The sequence below is a fragment of the Gadus morhua genome, chromosome 15 (assembly GCF_902167405.1).
Source record: "Gadus morhua chromosome 15, gadMor3.0, whole genome shotgun sequence".
Classification (NCBI taxonomy): domain Eukaryota; kingdom Metazoa; phylum Chordata; class Actinopteri; order Gadiformes; family Gadidae; genus Gadus; species Gadus morhua.
In genome coordinates this window covers 3,012,649-3,040,360 of record NC_044062.1, presented here as the reverse complement: position 1 = coordinate 3,040,360, position 27,712 = coordinate 3,012,649, and the positions used below count along the sequence as shown (strand labels likewise).

At 46.0% G+C, this 27,712-nt stretch overlaps 2 protein-coding genes, 1 long non-coding RNA gene and 1 pseudogene across 3 annotated transcripts; 1 reads left to right on the top strand and 3 right to left on the bottom strand.

Moving 5' to 3' along the window:
* Positions 1 to 4,097: 4,097 nt before the first annotated feature.
* LOC115560181 (uncharacterized) lies at positions 4,098 to 6,092 on the top strand. The gene is made up of 3 exons (XR_003979702.1): positions 4,098 to 4,234; positions 4,326 to 4,452; positions 5,486 to 6,092. It is a non-coding gene; the product is annotated as an uncharacterized LOC115560181 (long non-coding RNA).
* A 459-nt stretch (positions 6,093 to 6,551) lies between these two features.
* The window catches only part of LOC115560128 (E3 ubiquitin-protein ligase TRIM39-like), a 32,224-nt pseudogene continuing 11,063 nt past the window's right edge, over positions 6,552 to 27,712 (bottom strand).
* On the bottom strand, positions 15,402 to 17,821 carry LOC115560122 (probable E3 ubiquitin-protein ligase TRIML1). Its single transcript, XM_030379445.1, has 2 exons — positions 17,710 to 17,821; positions 15,402 to 17,603 (listed from the first exon to the last, which is right to left on the bottom strand). Exon 2 carries the CDS (start codon positions 17,599 to 17,601, stop codon positions 15,976 to 15,978), a length of 1,626 nt encoding a protein of 541 aa, XP_030235305.1. The 5' UTR covers positions 17,602 to 17,603; positions 17,710 to 17,821; the 3' UTR covers positions 15,402 to 15,975.
* LOC115560127 (E3 ubiquitin-protein ligase TRIM39-like) lies at positions 21,001 to 24,127 on the bottom strand. Its single transcript, XM_030379450.1, has 2 exons — positions 23,543 to 24,127; positions 21,001 to 23,436 (listed from the first exon to the last, which is right to left on the bottom strand). The coding sequence occupies exon 2, from the start codon at positions 23,432 to 23,434 to the stop codon at positions 21,809 to 21,811; it is 1,626 nt and encodes a 541-aa protein (XP_030235310.1). The 5' UTR covers positions 23,435 to 23,436; positions 23,543 to 24,127; the 3' UTR covers positions 21,001 to 21,808.

Genomic DNA, 27,712 nt, shown 5'->3' with positions numbered 1-27,712 from the left:
CGGAATCCTGACTGGAATTTTTCAAACAGGTTGTTGTGTTTGAGGTGGTCCTGAAGTTGAGAAGCAACTACCTTCTCTAGCACTTTGGACAGGAAGGCAAGGTTGGAGATAGGCCGGTAGTTGGCTAGGACCTCCGGGTCCAGGGTGGGCTTCTTGAGAAGGGGACGGATGACAGCGACCTTGAGAGCCGGCGAGACACAGCCTGACTGAAGGGAAAGGTTGACAATTTTGGTGATGAGAGGACTGAGAGTGGGGATGTGTGACTTGAGCAGAGCAGTGGGAATGGGGTCCAGGGTACAGGTACAGGGTTTCATTTTCCTGATGATTTCCTCAACATGGCTCTCCTGAACCTCAGCAAGATGCAGGGGAGACAACACACTTGCAGATAGGGTGTTGGCGTCAGAGGGAAGCAGAGATGGAGAGCTGGACATCTCAGAGCGAATGCTGTCGACCTTTGATCTAAAAAAGTCGATGAAGCTGTTACATTGCTCTTCTGTAGCTTCAGTTGAGGAGGATGGTTGTGGTTTCAGGAGATGCTTTATGGTGGAAAAAAGCTGTTTAGAGTTTCCAGGGTTTTCATTTATTAGGCTGGAGTAGAACTGTGAGCGAGCATCTTTAAGGGAATTTGAATATGCCTTTTGATGCTCACGGAAGGCCAGCTTATGGACTGTGAGCCCAGAGTGCCTGCATCGCCGTTCCAAGACACGCCCAGTTGTTTTCATTTTCCTCAGTTCATGAGTGAACCATGGAGCAGACCGTGAGAAATTAACAATACGTGATTTGACCGGGGCATGGAGATCAAAAACACTGCTCAGCGAGGTATTATAGATCTCCACTAATTCATCCGCTGAGGCAGATGCTGGGCAGGTGATGAGCTGGAGATCCATGCTCATAGTGGCTGCGTCAATCTTTTTCCAGTTGCGAAAAGACATTTGACGCCTAAGTGTAGTGGTTGGCAGCATAAAAGTAAAGGCCATTGAGACCACCTTGTGGTCAGATACACCAAGATCGTAGACCTGTATGTTATTTATTAGGGCAGTGTCAGTAATGACCAGATCCAGAGTGTGCCCCTTGGTGTGAGTAGGGACCTCAACATGCTGCTGCAGGCCAAGACACTCAAGCACATTCAGGAAATCTGCTGCGAACAGACAGGAGGGGTTGTCGACATGGATATTAAGATCACCAACAATGACAATGTTTGTTGAGATACTGCAGAGTGAGGTCAGCAGATCACTTATCTCTGGTATAAACGATGAGTTTGGCTTTGGAGGACGGTAAATGAGAAGCACTGTCATGGGGTATGGATGTTTGCATTTGAAGGCCAGACATTCCATAGAGGAAAGGTCAGGCATTTGCAGAGGAGATAGTTTTAGTTCCGCCCGGTGTATGATGGCCAGTCCACCACCACGACCAGAGCTGCGGGCTTTCTCCATGTAGTTGTATCCAGGTGGGCATGCTTCATTGAGCACGTAGTAGTCCGCTGGTTTATGCCAGGTTTCAGTTAGGCACATGAAGTCAAGCCTTTTCTCTATAATATGGTCATTTATGAGGAGGGATTTATTTGTGAGGGATTGTGCATTAAACAGCTCCATGGTGATAGGAGACAGAGCTGAGGGTAGAAGTCTCTGCAAGCTCCTTAATACGCGGCGATGACCTCCATATTTTCCACTTTGCCTAGTCTTGGGTATTTTTCTATTTGTTGTCAATGCCGGAATGGGCCAGCAGAGGGCGCTAGATGCTGTAAGCTGTAGGGGGATCGTAGTTTCCACAGGAGAGGAGCGGAAGTCAGAGGCAGGAAGTCATTTTTGTGCATGGCGACTGCATCTGGATGTGTCTATGCATGTCATGGTATAGTGGATATTTGCAGCCAGTAGGCGTGAGCCTTTCGCGTTTGGGTGTAATCCATCCCTCAAGTAGAGTGATTGTCTGTTCCAGAAAACATCGAAATTTTCAATAAAGCCAACGTTGGTTTCCCCGCAAGTGTCCCGAAGCCAAGTGTTAAGGCTCAAAAGTCTACTGAAACGCTCGTTCCCGCGTCCAATGGTAGGAATTGGACCCGAGACAAATACAGATTTATCACACTGCTTAAGGTAGCTAATGAGAACACTGAAGTCAGTTTTTGTGAGCTCTGACTGACAACGGGCAGAGTCATCTGACCCGACATGGACGATAATCCTCCGAATCGTGGATGGGAGAGTTGGTAGCATATCCCGGAGCTCAGCCAGGACATCAGTAACCAAGGCGCCTGGCATACAACGCGTGATGACGTTGAAGAAGCGCAAATGTCTAGTGATGGAGTCGCCGATAATCAGAGTGGATGGTGGGAACAGTGGCTGAATGACTGGGATCTGTAAACCATCCTTGTGTTTTACATTTGTATGCAAATTAACAGCAGCAGGGAAGTGTTGGACAGTGTTGGAGGATATTGTCAGGTTTCACAAAATGGCAGACGAGAACCCAATAGCACGACAAGAGAAACAGTTCCAGTGAAGAAACAGTGTTTATTCCAAGCAGAGGTCAAACCAGGTAGTCGATCCGTGTAGCAAACAAATCCAGTAGGAGCAGGCAAAAAGGAAGGCCCAAAGTCACATTTACATTTACATTTACAGTCCAAACAGGCAGGTCGATACACGAGCAGGCAGGTTCAGGATCAGGATCAGAATGAGAAGACGCGGGAGAGCTAGGTAACACACTAGACAATCTGGCAGAGAGCTGAGGGAAATGGACCGGTCCATATACTGAGGGGCTGATTAGATGAGGAGCAGGTGAGTATGGGGGTGGGGCCGGCCAGGTGAATGAAAACAGCAGGTAATGCAGAGCAGGAGGGAATGGCAGAGTCTGAAACGACAGGAGTTAGTGTGGCAAAACAGGAAACAGACAACTGAACAACTAAAGCCTTGCTGAAGTTGTGACAGATATAGTTGGTGATGGAACAGGGAGGGGTTAGACAGTGTTTAAGGATATATGTGGTACTGTAACAGGGAGGGGTTAGACAGTGTTTAAGGATATATGTGGTACTGTAACAGGGAGGGGTCAGACAGTGTTTAAGGATATATGTGGTAATGGAACAGGGAGGGATTAAACAGTGTTTAAGGATATATGTGGTAACGGATCAGGGAGGGGTTAGACAGTGTTTAAGGATATATGTGGTAATGGATCAGGTAGGGGTTAGGGGGCATCTTGCTCTATAGGATAAATCAGGTTAGACTGCAGACATTGGGGATCAAACCCAGTACCTTTCAGCTTGGAGTTGAACTCGCTCACCACTACACACACAGGCATACACACACACACACACACACACACACACACACACACACACACACACACACACACACACACACACACACACACACACACACACACATACACAATGTTGTCTTAATTATCAAATGTTGAAACACACCAACATTTATTGTATCTTCTTGTTATGAGTAGTACCTCTCTATTTGTATGCGTTAACCTTGAGAACACAACTTTGACTACATTGGTAAAACTTGAACTCTAAATCTCGTTGTCCTCTAGCGACCTGAGACTGCCACCTACTGTCATGCATAATAGCCGATCTATGCACACAAAACCCACGTGTCACGCTAGTGTTTTCCCCAAAGTGCATTCGGGGAGCATTATCACAAGATGCTGCTGTAACTTAATCAATGCATTATATAGATTGGTTAATGATGATATAATGATTTATAACTTTAATCCTGCTGCTATCTGTCTATCAAACTCAATCTGGAAACAACGGCCTCACTGCCCTCTAGTGGCCTGCCTTGGACAGTTCCCGTTATTTTTTTTATAATTAAGTCACTAACATCATATTAATTTTTTTCGGATGACAAATAAAAAAATATTTAATATCTTTATTTTTCTTTCTAATTCGTCCTTTCTCTTATTTATTGCATGTTTTTCTAGGGACTTGTGTGGACAGGCTGAAAAAAAACGACCTCAAGTGATCAAATATGAAACAAATACCCTTAAAAAACGATATAAACTATCTCAAACAAGTTGTTGTTCACATAGTGTTTTCATGGCTTGTGAGGTTCCTTTATCACATTGTATTTTTTTCACAGCTGAATTATTTAAATAAATTATGACAGAATATGAAAACTAGACCAAAACAACCATACATGTGCAACTTTCATTTCGTTATTTAGAAAAGCTCTGAGCAGATGAAGTTCCAGATCAGCAGAACCAGAACAGTGGATTGGTTCTGGTGGTGGACCATGCAGAGGTATGGTCGCTGTTCCTAACGTATTCTCATATTACTGTGATTATAACGGGTCACCCTCAGTATTCATTCACGTTTTGTGCTTCATTTCTAGCACAAGAAGTACGGCAGCAGGAAGACTGTGGGCCTCAGAGGTCAGGTGGGGGTCCGCTCTGACCCCGAGGTGGGGGCCTGAGGAGGAGGGGTGGATGTCGGGGCCGCAGAAGGTGGTGCTGGTGACGGTGGGTGACCGGGTCGGGCGTGGAGGGCCAACAAGGATGGCTTCCGTTCTGGAGCTATTGAGCTGCAGGAGGTGAGCTGTCATCCAGGCCTTTGTCTCCTCCAGGCCGGCGCAGAGTGTGGATAGGGCCGCAGAGGGGGGGGGCTTTGTTTTGACGTGGAGTTGGGTGTCATCAGCGTAGCAGTCGAAAGACATTCAATAACGACGTGCACGTCCGGTTCATGGAGACGCGGCGGTGGTTGGCAGGTGCTGCGGGGTCAGAGCTGGGCTTTCTGGGTAGTGGCCTGATGGAAGGAGTTCTCAGAGGCGTGGGGTCACGGCCGGGCCGGAGGGACTGGTTGATGGTTTGGGGGATCATGGGACTCATTGCAGTGACTTCCTATCAGGGCTGAGGGAGAGGGGTCCAGGTCCCAGGGGGAGGGCTTCGTCTTCCTTAGGACGGGTGAGGGTTGGGGTTCTGAGTGATGTCCGTGGAACAGCAAAGGAGCTGAGTGGTCCTGGACTGAGGGTCTGCAGATGAGACTGGAGATGGAGGAGGGGGGGGAGAAGAGGGGGGGGGGGGGGGGGGGGCTGGGGAGAAGAGGGGGGAGGGGGGGGGGCTGGGGAGAAGGGGGGGGAGGGGGCTGGGGAGAAGAGGGGGGAGGGGGGGGGGCTGGAGAGGGGGGGGAGGGCTGGGGAGAGGTGAGGCCTACAGCGAGCCCCTCAGTGACACACGGCCCCGGTTCTACCCCCACATAATCATCCACAGCCCTGGTGACTCCAAGCAGCTTTTCTCACCCGTAAATCGTCTCCTCAAACCTCAGCCCCCTACACTCAGCCACAGGGCCTTCTGAGGCTTTGTCTGCTGTGCTCGTCAGAAACACATGTACTGGAGGCCCTCATTCAGGCTCAGATGAAAGCCGTGGAGGGCAGCAAAAGAATCCAAGGGTTCCCGGTGAATGGCAGGTATTTACTGAACAGAATCCCTTTACGTCAGAAGAGAACAACTAGCTCCGCTAACGTCAGTGCTTGGGGCTTCTTTTGTTGCTCGACAGCAAACCCAAGGCCTTGGAGCGCGACGTCACAGAGATGGACCCTGCACTCCGGTTAATGCTGCAGGAGAAGGAGAGGGCTGTGAGGACGCTGCAGGAGACTGTGGAGGTATACTCACAGGCATGGCACACACACGCTGCTTGGAGCAGCACACACACTCACACACACGTACACACACACACACAAGCACACACACACACACACACACACACACACACACACACACATCCACACACACACTTCCGGCTCACACACACATCCAGCACAGAGGCCCCACTACTTCCTGTCTGGGACCGGAAGTACGAGCGGTCAAAAGTGAAAGTGAAAGTATGGTTGTTGTTGGGTTGTTGTATATTGGAGATTATACAACGGGGGGCCTGAATCCAGCGATCTGATTGGTTCCTAACTGTTGTATAATGAGCGTATACATAACTGCTATGACGCCCAATCATTTTGTGAAAGTATCAGTCCGCGCCTTGAAGTGGAAAGTGTCAAAGAATACAACCGTATCTTTACTAGTGTGTGTGTGTGAAGTCATTTTGCCATAATTTTAACAGTTGTATAAAACCAATAGCACAGTTCACTGAAGTCTAAAATCGGCGAGTGAACTGCTCCATAGGAAAAATTGCCGGCGAACCGCTCTATCGGAGCCTTCTCTCGGAGGGACGCTAAAGTGTGTTGCATAGCGACCGTCGATGCATAGCGGCAGCCAGGAGGGACTACTTTTTTGTATTCTTTAATAAAACGGCTATTTTGACTTTCTTGGTTTCTTTTTAAATGTAGTGTGTCTATGACTTTCGTTTCGCGATAATAGTAACCGTTGTATAAAAGCAATAGATCACTTCAGTCAGTGGCATGTGCTCATTATACCACTGTGAAGGGGGTCGCCGGCCCTCCGCTGCGCGTCGGGGCCGGACAACGCCCCTTAACAGTGGTATAATGAGCACATACCACAGCCTGGCGTGATCTATTGCTTAATTAATTTACTGGTTCATCAACTACAAACTTTTACATTTCTTCAATGATTTAAAAAGTTACATCAATCATCAAAAAATCATCAAAATAAGGGTTTTAGAAATAAGGAATTTTATTTTACGACACTTTTGGAATGGAATCTATCTATTCCCCTGAAATGATCCATCACATGATAATGCAGGCCTACACATTACAATATTTGCCTTTTCTTTTTATTACAATCACAAGTGTAAGACATTGGATTGTTTTGTCATTCAATATTCAGATATATATTCAATTTTCTAATTATTATTTCTACATGTTAATCCTCTAAACATGTTCTACATAACTACAAGAAATTGTATATCTTTAAACATGTAAAAGAAATAAAGGGAAAACAGACACATAAATGGAGTGTAATATAACCCTTTACAAAGGGTTACATTACACAACTACAGGGTTAATTCTTAAAGATATTCTCCTCGTTAAATGACAGCAGTATGACATTAATGCAGATCTCTCAGAGCTCACATAGTAGAGATTCTAATTCTATTCTAATTCAGGAAACAACATTAGTTGTTTTGGTCGATTATTTTATTATCAAACAAAGGTCCTAGTCTGTTTGATTGACAGGTGAGATGATCAGGGGGGCAGAGTTTCTACCTCCTCCATGTATCCATGGACTGAGGAGTGGATAGAGAGGCTCAGTGAAGGTGCAGCCAGTAGCAGAGTAGATATGAACCCTGGCTTCCACATCATAGAAGGAGACCAGACCCTCATCATAATCAACAAACACCCCCACCTTCTGGAGCCCAGCTCTCAGGGGGAGACGGACAGAAGGGTTATCATTAAATACCAACCCATTATTGAAGTACCGAAGAGTCCAGTAACCCGACTCAGGGATCCACATATTCCCTTCTGTTCTGTTGATGGACTCTCTGGCCACTCCTAACCACCATGCAGTCTTGTCTTTAACCTGGACCTCAAAGTAAAATCTCCCTGAGGAGAAGCTCTGCCTCGTGAGAACAAATGGATACGTTGTAAATCTCTTAGGGTTGTCTGGGAGTTCCTTCTCTTCACCTCCATAATGTACTTGTTTCCCATCCTCAGACAGGATGAGCTGGGGATGAGCTGTATCAGGATCCAGAGTCACATCTACTTCATACTGCTGGACCCTCTTCAGTTCAGCATCACTCAGCTTCTTCATCTCCATGTTCAGTGTCTCCTCCAGCTGATCCAGGGATCTCCCCAAGGTCCCTACGTATGACGGAGGACGGACCTCCACCGTGGTCCAGTCCCTGGTGGGTGGAGGATCCTTCAGGGATCTGAAGGTCTGGAGGAAGTGGAGGTGGTCTTCAGTGTGTGAGAGCCGCTTCACCTCTGAGCTTCTATTGGTCAGATCTTCTATTTACTGCTCCAGCTCTTTGATGAGGTCTTCAGCTCGTTTCACTGTGGATTTCAGTTTCTCTTGAACCGTTTGGTTGAATTCATCCCGGCCCTTTTCAACACAGCCTATCAGAGCAGTGAAGACCTGCCCACCATGGGCTATCTCTCTGTCTGCGTCTTTGTGGCTCAGTTCCACTGTGTCTTTGATCTCCTTAATCTTTTGTTTTCTCTCCTGGATCATCTGCAGAACGTCAGCCTCTATCTTCCCCAGCTGGGCCGTCTTCACTTCATATTCCTCCTTTAGAGGTACAACAGGATGGGACTTGTGGTCTGTCACTTTGCACAACAGACACACACACACCTGTTCAGTCTGGCAGAAGAGCTCCAGAAGTCGTTCGTGTTTCTTACACATCCTGTCTTCCAGACGGTCCATAGGCTCGACCAGCCGATGTTTCTGCAGGCGAGCGACTACCTGATGTGGCTCCAGGTGGGTTTGGCAGTAAGAGGTAAAACACATTAGGCAGGACTTCACGGCCTTCTGCTGGGTCCCAGTACAGACGTCACAGGGAACTTCTGCTGGTTCAACACAAGGCTGCTCTTTTACTCGTACGGTTGTTCTAATCTGAGCAGCCAGCTCTGATAAGAAGGTATTGACCCGTAAATCAGGTCTTGTATGGAAAATCTCGTTGCAAACAGGACATTTGTACTGGACTTGTTCATCCCAGAACTTTGTAATACAGGTTCTGCAGAAGTTGTGTCCACATGTGGTGGTAACTGGACTGTTGAACACATCCAGACAGATGGAACATGAAAAGTTCTCTTCAGACCACGACGTGTTAGCAAAGGCCATTCCTATAAACGCACAACAAGGTTCATGTATTGAGCAATTATATATTTCTAATTCAATAACAGGAAGAGAGGTTTTACCTACTCCTCAAAGTTGTGTTGCTTTACTCACCTCGTTCTTAATTTCTGTCCGACTATTTGTTCCAAAATGCATTTATTTTTCGCCTAAAAGAGAGGACAGCTTCCACATCGGGCGGCTTTGGTTTCTATGGATGTTAAGTTTCGTTTTCTGAACATGACGTCCTCTCCTCTCCTCCCCTAACACATGGCTCCTCCCATAACCTGTCTTGTCTTGTTTTTGTTTTATTTATTTCTTATTGCTTATGTTTATTTATTTTTACACAATATCTTGTTTTTTTAAAAAATGTATGATGACTATATGCTCTGTAAGGTGACCTTGGGTGTCTTGAAAGGCGCCTCTAAATTTAATGTATTATTATTATTATTATTATTATTATTATTATTATTATAACACCTGGCTCCGCCCCCACGGTTCACTGACGTTTCAAACTTTCACACCCTGAATGTGGGCGCATTCTGTAAAGGCCGCTTAAAATGGGTTGATATGTTCTCGTCTTTACGACATTCAAATATGTTCAACTTTAAAAAGACTGGACACAGAGAGCCCGGGAAAAAAGAGTACACATTGTGTTTCAGTGGTGATTTGTGACTAACTGAGTAAGAGCTGTACAAATACATTTGACTTGATTTTGACTGTGCCTGCCTTTCCCAGATTCTACCCTGATAAGACCTCAGAGTCATGTGACACGGGGTAGGGAAGACGAACCAGACCGACGAGTTCACCTTCAGTCAGAGCCAACAAACACTTGAAGCCGTGCGGCAGTTAATTCCACTGAATTCAAAATAGGTTTACCTAGAAAATTCACAAATGATAAGACAGAAGACTTACTGTATTGTTTCTAACAGTATGGTGGGGATAGAACCCCCCCCCCCCCCCCCCCCCCCTTCCTGAGACAAATATTCCTTCACTTGTCATATTGCAGTCCTTAATAACTGTATGGAGAAATCAAAATGCATAATATTAATGATAATGAAGTCATAATATCATGCGAGAAATAAATAAGAATCCAAACTCCGCCTTATTCTTCTTCAACCGGTCCCCAGGTGTCTCTGTGAGGATTTTCAAGAGTTTTAAATGTGTCTTTTCTTTATGATTTGTTGCGGCTGTGGACCGACGGCCCGCCCTCATATGTAAACCCTCCTTGTGTTTGACATTTGTATGCAAACTGCCAGAAACAGGAAGGGGTTAGACAGTGTTCAAGGATATATGTGGTAATGGAACACACACACACACACACACTAGGGATGGGCAAAATGATTCTTTTCCGGGAACTAGTTCTTTCAGTTCAGTTCAAACGATTCGTTTATTTGATTCGTTCGTTACGTCAGATTATGTCATTTGGTGTCTGCCGCCCCCCCCCGCGAGACGGCCCTGAGCATAATTTAAACGACTTCTAGGCTCTAACCCCCGTGAAAATCAAGAAGAAATACTATATTGTATAACCAAACGTCCCACCAAGATTTATACCACTTGCTTACTCTCTATATTTCATTCATGGTTTTACATTTATAATTTTATTTTACTTTACATTTAATTATTCATTGTTCAGGCATTACAGAACTTTCATGGTCATAAATAAAAAATACGAACTGCAGTTAAATTTCTTTGTTTGTTCTTAAATTGACGTAGAATGGAGCAAAGACTCCTTGGATTGGGAAATTCATTTATCCAATATACAGATGGAGGTCAAGTCTATTTTCGAAAAAATGTAGGGGGATATGAGTGGCCCCACATCGAATGGTATGACCCAAGATACGTCAGACAGAGAAAGCGCGCATATTCGACGGTACCGCCTTGTCATTTGTTTACCCAGGTGCCATTGCAACACCATTGCTACCTCTCATTGGCTGTATCTTTGAGAACGTTGTGGACTCAATCAATATAAGTCGCGGGGAGACGAAGCTCTGTTCGTTTGTATATTTGATTTATGTGACCATATTTTTGGTTTATGTTAAAAGAAAAGAATCAACGAACCAGTTCTTCTTGTTTTGGGGAACCAGTTCTTGTCGTTCACGTTCGTGATTCGTTCGTTGTAACGAATCGGTCGCGACCGACTCATCCCTAACACACACACACACACACACACACACACACACACACACACACACACACACACACACACACACACACACACACACACACACACACACATACACACACACAATAAGATATCATGGCCAGTATCGACCTCTGCTCAGGAATCAAGTGAGTGAAGAGTTCCCAAAGTGTCTTGTGTTCAGGGGAAATCCACATCTGATCAGAATCCATGGTTTTACTGCATGAAGGGAGAGCCAGACGACCTCTGATAGGACCGTCAGGTCTGTGTTGGACCGTCCCTGAAGATCTGTAATCCAATCACCTGCTCACGTTACCAATGCGATGGTACTGAGACCAGGCATGCATGGCTTATGACGAGGACTGCTGTAATACACCAAAATACTCTGATAAATCCCTCTCAATCGTTGTGAACAGAGTTAGGGATAGGATAGAATCATAAGAAAAAATATCTATACTTTTATTTTTCATTAAATTGAATGAGAATTGTCTGTACTTTTTACTATTTAGCAATTCAGACGAAACTTATTGAATACCAATAAGGTCATTAAGGGGCCGGTAGGAATGAGGAGTCTATCAAAGGGACGCCTACAGCTTGGTAGTAGACAGTGGAGATCGAACCCAGTGCCCTTTGTCTGGGGGACGTAACACCCCACCCAGACACTAAACGGACATCTCAGTCTGACCTCCAGTGTCCTCTCTGTCCCCTCGGGGGTCACGGAGCCCCGTGGGGGCAGAGAGCCCCGCTGCCCGCTGCCGAGGCACCACCGCCGCGCTGCGGGCAGCGGGCAGCGGGGCTCCGGCGGGAAACAAGCGCGGGCAACAATCCCTTTCTCCTCCATGTCGCGGTTCATGTACTTCAGGGAGCCAGAGCCAATGTTCCTTTCCCCCAATTCCTTCTCAACCAAGGCTGAGATAACCCCCAGTACGAGTCTCGTTGTGGAAGTACAGCAGCACGGTTATCCAAATAACCGATCGTACCGATAACGCCATCGGGGTGGCGACCACCCTTGCCCACGAGATGGGTCACAACCTGGGCCTGTCTCATGATGCTCCAGGCTGCGTCTGCCGGTCCTCCCAGCCCCAGAGCGGCTGCATCAAGGCCCCGTCACACGGGTAGGGAGATCACCTGCCTCCTCAGAGCCCTCAGCACCACACGCGACGCCACAATAAGAGCTACTCCATCCACGTTTATCTATTGTATATATTTTAACAGTCTGCTGGTTTATTATCAGAATAGCACAGACCTTTTGTGACAGTTTAACCTCAGTTAAACTCGTCTCTAGCTCTTTAAGTTGAAACTTTGTGAGCGGTGTGTTTCTAACAACCTGGCACTGAACATCACCAAGACCAAGGAACTCATCCTGGACTCCCGACGGAGCAGAGCCCCCCCTGCCCCCCTGTACATCAACGGTGACGGTGTGGAGCGAGTCCACGTCCTCTGCTGATCCCTCCTGGTCGGTCCACACCTCGGCGCTGGTCAACAAGGCCCAGCGGCGGCTACACTTCCTGAGGGCGCTCAGGAGGGAGCATCTAAACACACAGCCGCTGGTGACCTTCCACCGTTCCACCTCAGGCTGCCTCCGTGCAGCCTGAGGGCCACACCGTCAGTGTGGCCCTCAGGCTGCACGGAGGCCGACAGGAAGAGACTGCAGAGGCAGTCACTGGCCGCCCTCTGCCTTCCTGAAGCACCATCTACGGCTCCCGCTGTCTCAGCAGGGCCAGAGGCCTCCTGAAGGACCCTCCCACCCCGGCTACCGTCTCTTCAACCTGTGGCCCTCTGGCAGGCGCTTCAGGTCCATATAGGCCAAAACAAATAGACTCAGGAACAGCTTCTCTCCCAAAGCTGTCACCATACTGAACTCAGATCTGCACTGATGTTTGTTGTCTGTTTGTGGTCTTTACTGTGTATTTAAGTTTTACTGTGTATTTACATTTTTATTTATTTACATTTTTTTTTATTTATATTATATATTGCTTTTGTGTATTATTATATATTCAATAACATGTGTGCACTTTTATGGAGCTGCTCATTGCATTTCGTTGTACTTTGTACAATACAATAAAGATTTATATTCTAAAGAAGAAATAAATTGTTTATAACTTAACCTTTTCATCTGAGTTAAAGACAACACTGTTGTGAATGTAGTATTATTTAGTATTATATTATTCACGATTTTTCTTTTGTCCTGTCCAAGATTCTGTGACCTTTATTTTCTTAGTTACTATGCTGTTGCGTGTCTGAGCCAATAGATGGCAGTGTGAGCTAAATAATGCAGTTCTGAACCACTAAAGTGATGAAAGGAAAGAAGACTGTTTGGATGAAGGAATTCCCCTATTTTTTTATTTACACAGTTACTGAAAAACATTGGTTTACAAAGTAAACTATATTATGGTAAATATGGGAAGTGGATGTTAAAAATGTGAAGACAAAGTAAAATTAGGAGTCCCGAACTGAGGGTCAGCGGATGTGGGGGCAGAGGGGCTGGGGAGAAAGGGGGGGGAGGGGGGCTGGAGAGAAGGGGGCGGATGTTGTCTACCTTCGTTGTGAAGAAGGAGATGAAGCTGTTGCACGGCTGCTGCGTGTTGTCTGAGTGTAGGGGCTGAGGTTTGAGGAGATGATGTACGGTTGATAAAAGCTGCTTGGAGTTACCAGGGCTGTGGTCGATCATGTGGGGGTAGAACCTGGGCCGTGTCACTGAGGGGCTCGCTGTAGGCCTTCTGATGTTCCCGCTAGGCTAGTTTGTGAACAGCCGGTCCTGAGTCCTTAAACGCCGCTCTAGGACACGCCCCGTTCTCTGCAGTCGTAGCTCACTGGTGTACCGGGGGCTGAGCGTGGGAAGGGGACGGTTCTGGGCTGGACTGGGGCATGGCGGTCCAGGAGGGGGCTGAGGGATGAACTGTAGAGATCCACAGATTCAGTGACTGAAGGGGGGCCGGCAGCGAGAGACGGAGGAGGTCAGTAGTCATGGGGACTGGGTTGATGTTTTTAAGGTTCCTGAAACTGATTTGTCTGTTGGGCTTATTGAGGGGGGGGGGGGGGGGGGGGCTCCATTGAGATGGTCTTATGGTCGGACACGCCCGGATCGGGCACCGAGAGATTGCTGACCAGACACATCACGGCCCTCTGTCGCTGCTTCCTCCTCTGCTCTCCCGTGCCGCTCTGTTCTTCCTCTGCCCTCCCCGGATCACGACCGGATGCGTCGGCTCTTGCTCCGGTTAATGCTGCAGGAGAAGGAGAGGGCCGTGATGACGCAGGAGGAGACGGTGGAGGTATACTAAACACCTGCTCTCAAAGTAGGTGACAAAGTAAGAGTGAAGAAGCAGACTCATGTGCCCAAAGAAAATCCCAGATTCACAAAGCCAGTTTAAATCCAAAAGCAAGTAGGTCCCTGCACATACAGACTTTCTGATGGGAAACGTTGGCATTCCTCTCACCTCACTCGCGTACCTGATGCAGCCGTGATACCTGCAGACCAGCGCACTCAAGCAACTGATGCAGCAGTGATGCCTACAGAGCAGCCGCTGGCTCGAACATCTCAACCCTGCACGCCTGAGAGAACCATGCACGACCTCCGGAGTGGTTAAAAGACTATGATACAGGAGATGCAAGAACCCGGGACTCTACCGTATCCTTTTAAGTCATGTTTCTGAGCTTAAATGTTCTTGCTAAATGTGTTCGATAAATACAGTCAATTATTAATTTGCATTTAACTAGTACGGTCTGATACTAGCCATGAGATTATTCTCATTTCTATCACTTTGTTTAATGTTCTATGGTTATAGATTTACTCTATGGTTATAGAATAATCGTATTACTTCAGAGGTTCTTACAGAGAGAAGTAATTGTTTTACTTTGCGGGGGGATGTTGTGTCCACTACCTGATTGCACCACTAGGTGGCTGTACTGTCATGTAGTCAGTGTGTTGTGGTGCCTGCATCCGAATACTCATACTTGCATACTATATAGTATGCATTTTGTAGTACGCAAAAAATATAGCGCGTCCGAATACTCAGTATGCATTCTGTAGTACGGAAGACGTTTCCGAATGCGTACTACCGCCAAAGTAGGCCTACTGTAGCCTACTGTGCTACGTGCTTACCTTCAATATAATTACACTTGAACGTATGTCGGTCTCCTGTGCTTATTACTACTTGCATCATAATGATATAGGTATTCACTACGATATAATTAACAAAATCTTAGGCAGCAGGTAGTCGGACTGATTTTTGGTGTGTTGTGAATAATTTTCCCAAATCAGCCTTTTCTGTTTTCCCAAACGGGGGTACCATGAAGGAAATATAACATGCCTGATTTCCTATTACAAACAGCCCATTATTTTCCTCTAAGGAACCACCACTGAGCTAGAGAGAAGAGCAGAGAGAAGAGAGAGGAGGAGAAGAGAGAGGAGAGGATGGAGAGGAGAGGATGGAGAGAGGAGAGCTGACAGGACAAAGTCACGGTACTCACACACATGGGGAGTATCTTTACATGTAGTCACTGTGACCTTTGTGTAAATGTGTAACACATCAACTAAAATTGTTACATTTCTTCAAGGATTTAAAACGTTCCATCAATCTCGGAATAATCAAAATAAGGGTTTTAGAAATAAACTATTTTATTTTTTGTATTACACATGTTTTTATAGAAACAGTATTTATGCTGAACACATTTGACTGGAATGTATCTATTCCCCTGAAATATCCATTACAATGATAATGCAGGCCTACACATTACAATATTTGCCTTTTCTATTTATTAAAATCCCAAGTGTAAGAACATTGAATTTTTTTGTCGTTCAATATTCAGAAGTTAAAACCAATAGAAATGTTAAAAAAAATCATAATATTTATACTTGTTAATCCTCTAAACATGTTCTACATAACTGCAACAAATATTATATCTTTAATCTTTTATATCTTTAAGCGTAAAATAAATAAAGGGAAAACTGACACATAAATGGAGTGTAATATAACCCTTTATAAAGGGTTAAATTACACATACAGGGTTAATTCTTACAAATATTCTCCTCGTTAAATGACAGCAGTATGACATTAAAGCAGATTTCTCAGATCTGACATAGTAGAGATTCTAATTCTATTCTAATTCAGGAAACAACAACATTAGTTGTTTTGGTCGTTTGATTATTTTATTATCAAACAAAGGTCCTAGTCTGTTTGATTGACAGGTGAGATGATCAGGGGGGCAGAGTTTGTACCTTCTTTATGTAAATGTGGACTGAGGAATGGATAGAGAGGCTCAGTGAAGGTGCAGCCAGTAGCAGAGTAGATATGAACCCTGGCTTCCACATCATAGAAGGAGACCAGACCCTCATCATAATCAACAAACACCCCCACCTTCTGGAGCTCAGCTCTCAGAGGGAGATCAACATCAGGGTCATCATTAAATACCAACCCATCCTCGTCGTAGTAAAGAGTCCAGTAACCCGTCTCAGGGGTCTGCTCTGTCTCACCTTTTCTGTCGATGGACTCTCTGGCCACTCCTAACCACCAGTCAGTCTTGTCTTTAACCTGGACCTCAAAGTAAAATCTCCCTGAGGAGAAGCTCTGCCTTGTGAGAACAGATGTATAGTATTTAAATCTCTTAGGGTTGCGTGGGAGTTTCTTCCTCACACCTCCATCATGTACTTGTTTCCCATCCTCTGACAGGATGAGCCAGGGATGAGCTGTATCAGGATCCAGAGTCACATCTACTTCATACTGCTGGACCCTCTTCAGTTCAGCATCATCAGGCAGCTTCTTCATCTTCATGTTCAGTGTCTCCTCCAGCTGATCCAGGGATCTCCTCAAGGTCCCTACGTATGACGGAGGACGGACCTCCACCGTGGTCCAGTCCCTGGTGGGTGGAGGATCCTTCAGGGATCTGAAGGTCTGGAGGAAGTGGAGGTGGTCTTCAGTGTGTGAGAGCCGCTTCACCTTTGAGCTTCTATTGGTCAGGTCTTCTATTTCCTGCTCCAGCTCTTTGATGAGGTCTTCAGCTCGTTTCACTGTGGATTTCAGTTTCTCTTTAACCGATTGGTTGAATTCATCCCGGCCCTTTTCAACACAGCCTATCAGAGCAGTGAAGACCTGCCCACCATGGGCTATCTCTCTGTCTGCGTCTTTGTTGCTCAGTTTCACTGTGTCTTTGATCTCCTTAATCTTTTGTTTTCTCTCCTGGATCATCTGCGGAGCTTCAGCCCCTCTCTTCCCCAGCTGGGCCGTCTTCACTTCATATTCCTCCTTTAGAGGTACAACAGGATGGGACTTGTGGTCTGCCTCTGTGCACAACAGACACACACACACCTGTTCAGTCTGGCAGAAGAGCTCCAGAAGTCGGTCGTGTTTCTTACACATCCTGTCTTCCAGACGGTCCATAGGCTCGACCAGCCGATGTTTCTGCAGGCGAGCGACTCTCTGATGTGGCTCCAGGTGGGTTTGGCAGTAAGAGGTAAAACACACTAGGCAGGACTTCACAGCCTTCAGCTGGGTCCCAGTACAGACGTCACAGGGAACTTCTCCTGGTTCAACACAAGGCTGCCCTTTTACACCTACGGACGTTCTAAACTGAGCTAAAAGCTCTGATAAGAAGGTATTGACCTGTAGATCAGGTCTTGTGTTGAAAAGCTTGTTGCAAACAGGACATTTGTACTTGACTTGTCCATCCCAGAACTTTGTAATACAGGTTCGGCAGAAGTTGTGTCCACATGTGGTGGTAACTGGACTGTTGAACACATCCAGACAGATGGAACATGAAAAGTTCTCTTCAGACCAGGAAGTGTTAGCACAGGCCATTCCTAGACACAGACGACAAGGTTTATGTATTGAGCAATTATATATTTCTTATTCATTAACAGGAAGAGAGGTTTTAACTGCTCCTCAAAGTTGTGCTGTTTTACTTACTTGTTCTTACTGTCAGACTTTTTGTTCCAAAATGCGTTTTATTTTTCTCCTGAACGGGAGAACAGCTTCAACGTGGGTTGCTTTGGTTTCGAATGTTGAGTTTCGTTTCCTCAACATGACGTCCTCTCCTCTCCTCCCCTAACAACTGGCTCCTCCCCTAACACATGGCTCCTCCCCTAACAGTCTGCTGGTTTATTATCAGAAAAGCACAGACCTTTTGTAACAGCTTAACCTCAGTTAAACTCGTCTCTAGCTCTTAAAGTTGAAACTTGGTGAGCGGTGTGTTTCTAACAACCTGGCCCTGAAAATCACCAAGACCACGGAACTCATCCTGGACTCCCGACGGAGCAGAGCCCCCCCTGCCCCCCCTGTACATCAACGGTGACGGTGTGGAGCGAGGCCACGTCCTCTGCTGATCCCTCCTGGTCGGTCAACACCTCGGCGCTGGTCAACAAGGCCCAGCGGCGGCTACACTTCCTGAGGGCGCTCAGGAGGGAGCATCTAAACACACGGCCGCTGGAGACCGTCCACCGGTCCACCGTCGAGAGCCTGCTGACCCACGCTGTGTCAGTGTGGCCCTCAGGCTGCACGGAGGCCGACAGGAAGAGACTGCAGAGGCAGTCATCGGCCGCCCTCTGCCTTCCTGAAGCACCATCTAGGGCTCCCGCTGTCTCAGCAGGGCCAGAGGCCTCCTGAAGGACCCCCCCACCCCGGCTACCATCTCTTCAACCTGTGGCCCTCTGGCAGGCGCTTCAGGTCCATATATGACAGAACAAATAGACTCAGGAACAGCTTCTCTCCCAAAGCTGTCACCATACTGAACTCAGATCTGCACTGATGTTTGTTGTCTGTTTGAGGTCTTCACTGTGTATTGAAGTTTTACTGTGTATTTACATTTTTATTTATTTAAATTATTTATTTATTTATATTATATATTGCTTTTGTATATTATTATATATTATATATTCAATAACGTGTGCACTTTTATGGAGCTGCTCATTGCATTTCGTTGTACTTTGTACAATGACAATAAATCTTTCTATTCTATTCTAAAGAAGAAATAAATTGTTTATAACTTAACCTTTTCATCTGAGTTAAAGACAACACTGTTGTGAATGTAGTATTATTTAGTATTATATTATTCACGATTTTTCTTTTGTCCTGTCCAAGATTCTGTGACCTTTATTTTCTTAGTTACTATGCTGTTGCGTGTCTGAGCCAATAGATAGCAGTGTGGGCTAAATTATGCAGTTCTGAACCACTAAAGTGATGAAAGGAAAAACGACAGTTTGGATAAAGGAATTCCCCTTTTTTTGGTATTTACAAAGTTACTGAAACACATTGGTTTTCAAAGTAAACTATATATGGTAAATATGGGAAGTGGATGCAAAAAATGTGAAGACAAAGTAAAATGAAGAAGGAGATGAAGCTGTTGCACGGCTGCTGCGTGTTGTCTGAGTGTAGGGGCTGAGGTTTGAGGAGATGATGTACGGTTGATAAAAGCTGCTTGGAGTTACCAGGGCTGTGGTTGATCATGTGGGGGTAGAACCGGGGCCGTGTCACTGAGGGGCTCGCTGTAGGCCTTCTGATGTTCCCGCTAGGCTAGTTTGTGAACAGCCGGTCCTGAGTCCTTAAACGCCGCTCGAGGACGCGCCCCGTTCTCTTCAGCAGTCGTAGCTCACTGGTGTACCGGGGGCTGAGCGTGGGAAGGGGACGGTTCTGGGCTGGACTGGGGCATGGCTGTCCAGGAGGGGGCTGAGGGATGGACTGTAGAGATCCACAGATTCAGTGACTGAAGGAGGTCAGTAGTCATGGGGACTGGGTTGATGTTTTCAAGGTTCCTGAAACTGATTTGTCAGTTGGGCTTATTGAGGGGGGGGGGGGGGCTCCATTGAGATGGCCTTATGGTCGGACACGCCCGGATCGGGCACCGAGAGATTGCTGACCAGACCCATCAAGGCCCTCTGTCGCTGCTTCCTCCTCTGCTCTCCCCGGATCACGACCGGAAGCGTCGGCTCTTACTCACCCCCCCCCCCTCTAGCCTGGCCTGGTTGTTGGGTTTGGGGGTACTTCTATAGGTCATGTCAAAGGAGAGTGCTCCTCTGGTGCGCCCGTAGTGTGGAGCGGGGGGGGTCCAGCCGTCCTGGTGTGCACCGATTGGTCATTCCACGTTCCAACTGCTGTGAGACGGGCCGGCTCCCGGACTCAGCGACAGGGCCTTCTTCTGATGCTTTGTCTGCTGTGCTAGTCAGAAACACATGTACTGGAGGCCCTCATTCGGGCTCAGATGAAAGCCGTGGAGGGCAGCAAAAGAATCCAAAGGTTCCCGGTGAATGGCAGGTATTTACTGAACAGAATCCCTTTACGTCAGACGAGAACAACTAGCTCCGCTAACGTCAGTGCTTGGGGCTTCTTTTGTTGCTCGACAGCAAACCCAAGGCCCTGGAGCGCGACGTCACAGAGATGGACCCTGCACTCCGGTTAATGCTGCAGGAGAAGGAGAGGGCCGTGATGACGCTGCAGGAGACTGTGGAGGTATACTCACAGGCATGGCACGCACACACACACACACACACACACACACACACACACACACACACACACACACACACACACACACACACACACACACATCCGACTCAAACACACATCTGGCACAGAGGCCCCACTACTTCCTGTCTGGGATCTGAAGTACGCCCGATCAAAAGTAGTGAAAGTAAACGTATGTGATTTACTACTCACACATGCTCCTCCTCATCTCCACCTTGTCTGTCCTCTCATTGGTAGATCATCCGCTCGCAACAGCTTCTTCTACTAAAAGTAAACTCTAAAGATTCATGTTCTAAACATGCCAACAGACAGTTTACAAGGCATTTTCCAATAGCGAGAAATCCATAAAGGTTTCGCGTTTCCTGGATTAAGGAGATTATGTTTTGATTTGATTGGATTTATTAGTGAACCATGTTCCTCAAGCCTTGTAAGATCAAAGGGACACATAACATGCAAGGTGTGCAGCTCCCCCAGTGGGCGTTCTGTTGTACTACATCTATTTTAGATTCACCAATCTAAATGGGGTGACCTTTGACATGTGAACACACTTAATGCGTAATGTACGACAATAATGAACACAATCCTAGATGAGCTAGAGAGAGGAGTAGATATAAGAGAGAGGAGGAGAAGAGAGAGGGGAGAGGAAAGAGGAGGAGGAGAGGAGGGAGAGGAGGGAGAGGAGAGGATGGAGAGAGGAGAGGAGAGGAGAGGAGAGCTGACAAGACAAAGTCACAGTACCCACACAGATGGGGAGAATCTTTACATGTAGTCACTGTGACCTTTCTGTAAGTGTGTAACACATGTTGGGTTGTTGTAACTTTTACACTTCTTCAATGATTTAATACGTTCCATCAATCTCGAAATAATCAAAATAAGGGTTTTAGAAGTACTTTTTTTTTTCTTCTTTTATTACAGAAACAGCATTTATACTGAACACTATTGGACTGGAATGTATCTATTCCCTAGCCTGGCTATTGCCAGATCAAGCTCAATCGTAGTTTGCACGTTGGTCTTAACGTGGCAAAAACGTATCGGAAGCAGCAAGAAATGTATTGTTCTTCCATCGCCGGCAGAATGGGTGCGGCTACACAGTCGATCTATTCCTCTGAAATGATCCATAACATGATAATGTAGGCCACACTTTACAATATTGAACCTTTTCTTTTTTATTAAAATCACAAGTGTGAGACATTGGATTTTTTTGTCATTCAATATTTAAATATATATTACATTTTCAAATTATTATTCATACATGTTAATCCTCTAAACATGTTCTACATTACTACAAAAAATTGTATATCTTAGACGTGTAAGAGAAATCAAGGGAAAACAGACACATAAATGGAGTGTAATATAACCCTTTATAAAGGGTTACGTTACACAACTGCAGGGTTAATTCTTAAAGATATTTTTCTCGTTAAATGACAGCAGTATGACATTAATGCAGATCTCCCAGATCTCACGTAGTAGAGATTCTAATTCTATTCAAATTCAGGAAACAACATTAGTTGTTTTGGTCGTTTGATTATTTTATTATCAAACAAAGGTCCTAGTCTGTTTGATTGACAGGTGAGATGATCAGGGGGGCAGAGTTTGTACCTTCTTCATGTATCCATGGACAGAGGATTGGATAGAGAGGCTCAGTGAAGGTGCAGCCAGTAGCAGAGTAGATATGAACCCTGGCTTCCACATCATAGAAGGAGAGCAGACCCTCATCATAATCAACAAACACCCCCACCTTCTGGAGCTCAGCTCTCAGAGGGAGATGGACAACAGGGTCATCATAAAATAACAACGCATCATTGTTGTACCAAAGAGTCCATAAACCCGTCTCAGGGGTCGGCTTTGTCAGACCTTTTCTGTCGATGGACTCTCTGGCCACTCCTAACCCCCATGCAGTCTTGTCTTTAACCTGGACCTCAAAGTAAAATCTCCCTGAGGAGAAGCTCTGCCTCGAGAGAACAAATGGAGTGTATGTAAATCTCTTAGGGTTGTCTGGGAGTTTCTTCCACACACCTCCATCATGTACTTGTTTCCCATCCTCAGACAGGATGAGCTTGGGATGAGCTGTATCAGGATCCAGAGTCACATCTACTTCATACTGCTGGACCCTCTTCAGTTCAGCATCATCAGGCAGCTTCTTCATCTCCATGTTCAGTGTCTCCTCCAGCTGATCCAGGGATCTCCTCAAGGTCCCTACGTATGACGGAGGACGGACCTCCACCGTGGTCCAGTCCCTGGTGGGTGGAGGATCCTTCAGGGATCTGAAGGTCTGGAGGAAGTGGAGGTGGTCTACAGTGTGTGAGAGCCGCTTCACCTCTGAGCTTCTATTGGTCAGATCTTCTATTTCCTGCTCCAGCTCTTTGATGAGGTCTTCAGCTTGTTTCTCTGTGGATTTCAGTTTCTCTTTAACCGTTTGGTTGAATTCATCCCGGCCCTTTTCAACACAGCCAATCAGAGCAGTGAAGACCTGCCCACCTTGGGCTATCTCTCTGTCTGCGTCTTTGTTGCTCAGTTCCACTGTGTCTTTGATCTCCTTAATCTTTTGTTTTCTCTCCTGGATCATCTGTGGAACTTCAGCCTCTATCTTCCCCAGCTGGGCCGTCTTCACTTCATATTCCTCCTTTAGAGGTACAACAGGATGGGACTTGTGGTCTGCCTCTGTGCAGAACTGACACACACACACCTGTTCAGTCTGGCAGAAGAGCTCCAGAAGTCGGTCATGTTTCTTACACATCCTTTCTTCCAGACGGTCCATAGGCTCGACCAGCCGATGTTTCTGCAGGCGACCGACTCTCTGATGGGGCTCCAGGTGGGTTTTGCAGTAAGAGGTAAAACACACTAGGCAGGACTTCACAGCCTTCAGCTGGGTCCCAGTACAGACGTCACAGGGAACTTCTGCTGGTTCAACACAAGGCTGCTCTTTTACTCCTACGGACGTTCTAAACTGAGCTAAAAGCTCTGATAAGAAGATATTGACCTGTAGTTCAGGTCTTGTGTTGAAAAGCTTGTTGCAAACAGGACATTTGTACCGGACTTGTTCATCCCAGAACTTTGTAATACAGGTTCTACAGAAGTTGTGTCCACATGCGGTGGTAACTGGACTGATGAACACATCCAGACAGATGGAACATGAAAAGTTCTCTTCAGACCATGAAGTGTTAGCACAGGCCATTCCTAGACACAGACGACAAGGTTTATGTATTGAGCAATTATATATTTCTATTTCAATAACAGGAAGAGAGGTTTTAACTACACCTCAAAGATGTGTGCTTTTACTTACCTAGTTGTTACTGTCTGTCAGACTATTTGTTCCAAAAATGTGTTTCTCCTGAAAGAGAGAACTGCTTCCACGTCGGTTGGCTTTGGTCTCTATGAACCTTAAGTTTCCTTTCCTCAACATGACGTCCTCTCCTCCCCTAACACCTGGCTCCTCCCCTAACACCTGGCTCCGCCCCCACGGTACACACCCTGAATGTTGAATGCATTCTGTAAAGGCTGCTTAAAATGCGTTGATATGTTCTCTTCTTTGCATCATTCAAATATGTTCAACCTTAAAAAGACTGGACACAGTGAGTCCAGGAAAAGATAAGTTTGTGGGTTCTTTCATATTAAGTTAACACTGGGTAGTGGTGCTAGTGATATAAGGCTTCTCTCCCAGCTTCTAACCTCATAAAACCTCAGAGTCATGTGACTCGGGGTATAGGGCAGACGAAGCAGACCGACGAGTTCACCTTCAGTCAGAGCCAACTAACGCTTGCAGCCGTGCGGCAGTTAATTCCACTGAATTAAAAATAGGTTTACCTAGAAAATTCTCAAATTATAAGACGGAAGACATAATATATTGTTTATAACAGTATGGTGGGGACATAACATCGCCCCCCCCCCCCCCCCTTCCTGATCCAAATATTCCTTCACTTGTCAAATTGCAGTCCTTAACTATGTAGAAATCAAAATGAATAATATTAATGATAATGAAGTGATAATATTAAGAGACAAATAAATATAAATTCTAACTTTTTGTTGTGGCTGTGGACCGACGGCCCGCCCTCATATGTAAACCCTCCTTGTGTTTTACATTTGTATGCAAATTAACAGCAGCAGGGAAGGGTTGGACAGTGTAGGAGGATATTGTCAGGTTTCACAAAATGGCAGACGAGAACCCAATAGCACGACAAGAGAAACAGTTCAGGTGAAGGAACAGTGTTTATTCCAAGCAGAGGTCAAACCAGGTAGTCAATCCGTGTAGCAAACAAATCCAGTAGGAGCAGGCAAAAAGGAAGGTCCAATGTCACATTTACATTTACAGTCCAAAAAAGGAAGGTCGATACACGAGCAGGCAGGTTCAGGATCAGGATCAGAATGAGATGACGTGGGAGAGCTAGGTAACACACTAGACAATCTGGCAAAGAACTGATGGAAATGGACCGGTCCATATACTGAGGGGCTGATTAGCTGATGAGGAGCAGGTGAGTATGGGGGTGGGGCCGGCCAGGTGAATGAAAACAGCAGGTAATGCAGAGCAGGAGGGGATGGCAGAGTCTGAAATGACAGGAGTTAGTGTGGCAAAACAGGAAACAGACAACTGAAAAACTTGCTGAAGCCTTGCTGAAGATGTGACAGATATAGTTGGTGATGGAACAGGGAGGGGTTAGACAGTGTTTAAGGATATATGTGGTAATGGAACAGGGAGGGGTTAGACAGTGTTTAAGGATATGTGTGGTAATGGAACAGGGAGGAGTTAGACAGTGTTTAAGGATATATGTGGTAATGGAAGAGGAAGGGGTTAGACAGTGTTTAAGGATATATGTGGAAATGGAACAGGGAGGGGTTAGACAGTGTTAAAGGATATATGGTAATGGAAGAGGAAGGGGTTAGACAGTGTTTAAGGATATATGTGGTAATGGATCAGGGAGGGGTTAGACAGTGTTAAAGGATATATGGTAATGGAACAGGGAGGGGTTAGACAGTGTTTAAGGAAATATGTGGTAATGGATCAGGGAGGGGTTAGACAGTGTTTAAGGATATATGTGGTAATGGAACAGGGAGGGGTTAGACAGTGTTTAAGGATATATGTGGTAATGGAGCAGGTAGGGGTTAGACAGTGTTTAAGGATATATGTGGTAATGGAACAGGGATGGGGTTAGACAGTGTTTAAGGATTTATGTGGTGATGGAACAGGGAGGGGATAGACAGTGTTTAAGGATATATGTGGTAATGGAACAGGGAGGGGTTAGACAGTGTTTAAGGATATATGTGGTAATGGAACAGGGAGGGGTTAGACAGTGTTTAAGGATATATGTGGTAATGGAACAGGGAGGGGTTAGACAGTGTTTAAGGATATATGTGGTAATGGAACAGGGAGGGGTTAGACAGTGTTTAAGGATATATGTGGTAATGGATCAGGGAGGGGTTAGACAGTGTTTAAGGATATATGGTAATGGAACAGGGAGGGGTTAGACAGTGTTTAAGGAAATATGTGGTAATGGATCAGGGAGGGGTTAGACAGTGTTTAAGGATATATGTGGTAATGGAACAGGGAGGGGTTAGACAGTGTTTAAGGATATATGTGGTAATGGAGCAGGTAGGGGTTAGACAGTGTTTAAGGATATATGTGGTAATGGAACAGGGAGGGGTTAGACAGTGTTTAAGGATATGGTGATGGAACAGGGAGGGGTTAGACAGTGTTTAAGGATATATGTGGTAATGGAACAGGGAGGGGTTAGACAGTGTTTAAGGATATATGTGGTAATGGAACAGGGAGGGGTTAGACAGTGTTTAAGGATGTATGTGGCAATGGGTAACCCTGTCTCACGTAAATAGGCGACACTGTCACGTCATTTAATCTATTCATTCGTGATCTGGGACACGTAATTTCCATTTTTCCTTTTTCCGTGTCACCAAGCACAATTTTGTAATGGTACACACACACACACACACAGACACACACACACACACACACACACACACACACACAGACACACACACACACACACACACACACACACACACACACACACACACACACACACACACACAGACAGACACACAGACAGACAGACAGACACAGACAGACAGACACACACACACACAGCCACACACATTAAATCGAAATGTATTCTTGAACAGTCTGCCGGTTTATTGTCAGAAAAGCACAGACCTTTTGTAACAGTTTAACCTCAGTTAAACTCGTCTCTAAGTCTTAAAGAACAAACAAATAAATTGTTTATAACTTAACCTTTTCATCTGAGTTAAAGACAACACTGTTGTGAATGTAGTATTATGTAGTATTATATTATTCACGATTTTTCTTTTGTCCTGTCTAAGATTCTGTGACCTTTATTTTCTTAGTTACTATGCTGTTGCGTGTCTGAGCCAATAGATGGCAGTGTGAGCTAAATAATGCAGTTCTGAACCACTAAAGTGATGAAAGGGAAAAAGACTGTTTGGATGAAGGAATTCCCCTTTTTTTTGTATTTACACAGTTACTGAAACACATTGGTTTACAAAGTCAACTATATAATGGTAAATATGGGAAGTGGATGCTAAAAATGTGAAGACAAAGTCAAATGAGGAGTCCCGAACTGAGAGTCTGCGGATGTGACTGGAGATGCAGGGGGGGGGGGGCAGAGGGGCTGGGGAGAAGAGGGGGTGGGGGGGGGGGGGAGGAGGAGAGGGGGAGTGGCTGGAGAGAAGGGGGCGGATGTTGTCTACCTTCGTTGTGTAGAAGGAGATGAAGCTGTTGCACGGCTGCTGCGTGTTGTCTGAGTGTAGGGGCTGAGGTTTGAGGAGATGATGTACGGTTGATAAAAGCTGCTTGGAGTTACCAGGGCTGTGGTTGATCATGTGGGGGTAGAACCGGGGCCGAGTCACTGAGGGGCTCGCTGTAGGCCTTCTGATGTTCCCGCTAGGCTAGTTTGAGAACAGCCGGTCCTGAGTCCTTAAACGCTGCTCTAGGACACGCCCCGTTCTCTTCAGCAGTCGTAGCTCACTGGTGTACCGGGGGCTGAGCGTGGGAAGTCTGTTGATCAAAGGGACACATAACATGCAAGGTGTGCAGCTCCCCCAGTGGGCCTTCTGTTGTACTACATCTATTTTAGATTCACCAATCTAAATGGGGTGACCTTTGACATGTGAACACACTTAATGCGTAATGTACGACAATAATGAACACAATCCTAGATGAGCTAGAGAGGAGAGCAGAGATAAGAGAGAGGAGGAGAAGAGAGAGGGGAGAGGAAAGAGGAGGAGGAGAGAGAGGGGAGAGGAAAGAGGAGGAGGAGAGAGAGGAGAGGAGAGGAGAGAGAGGAGGAGAGAGGAGGAGGAGAGAGAGGGGAGAGGAAAGAGGAGGAGGAGAGAGAGGAGAGGAGAGGAGAGGAGAGGAGAGGAGAGCTGACAAGACAAAGTCACAGTACTCACACAGATGGGGAGAATCTTTACATGTAGTCACTGT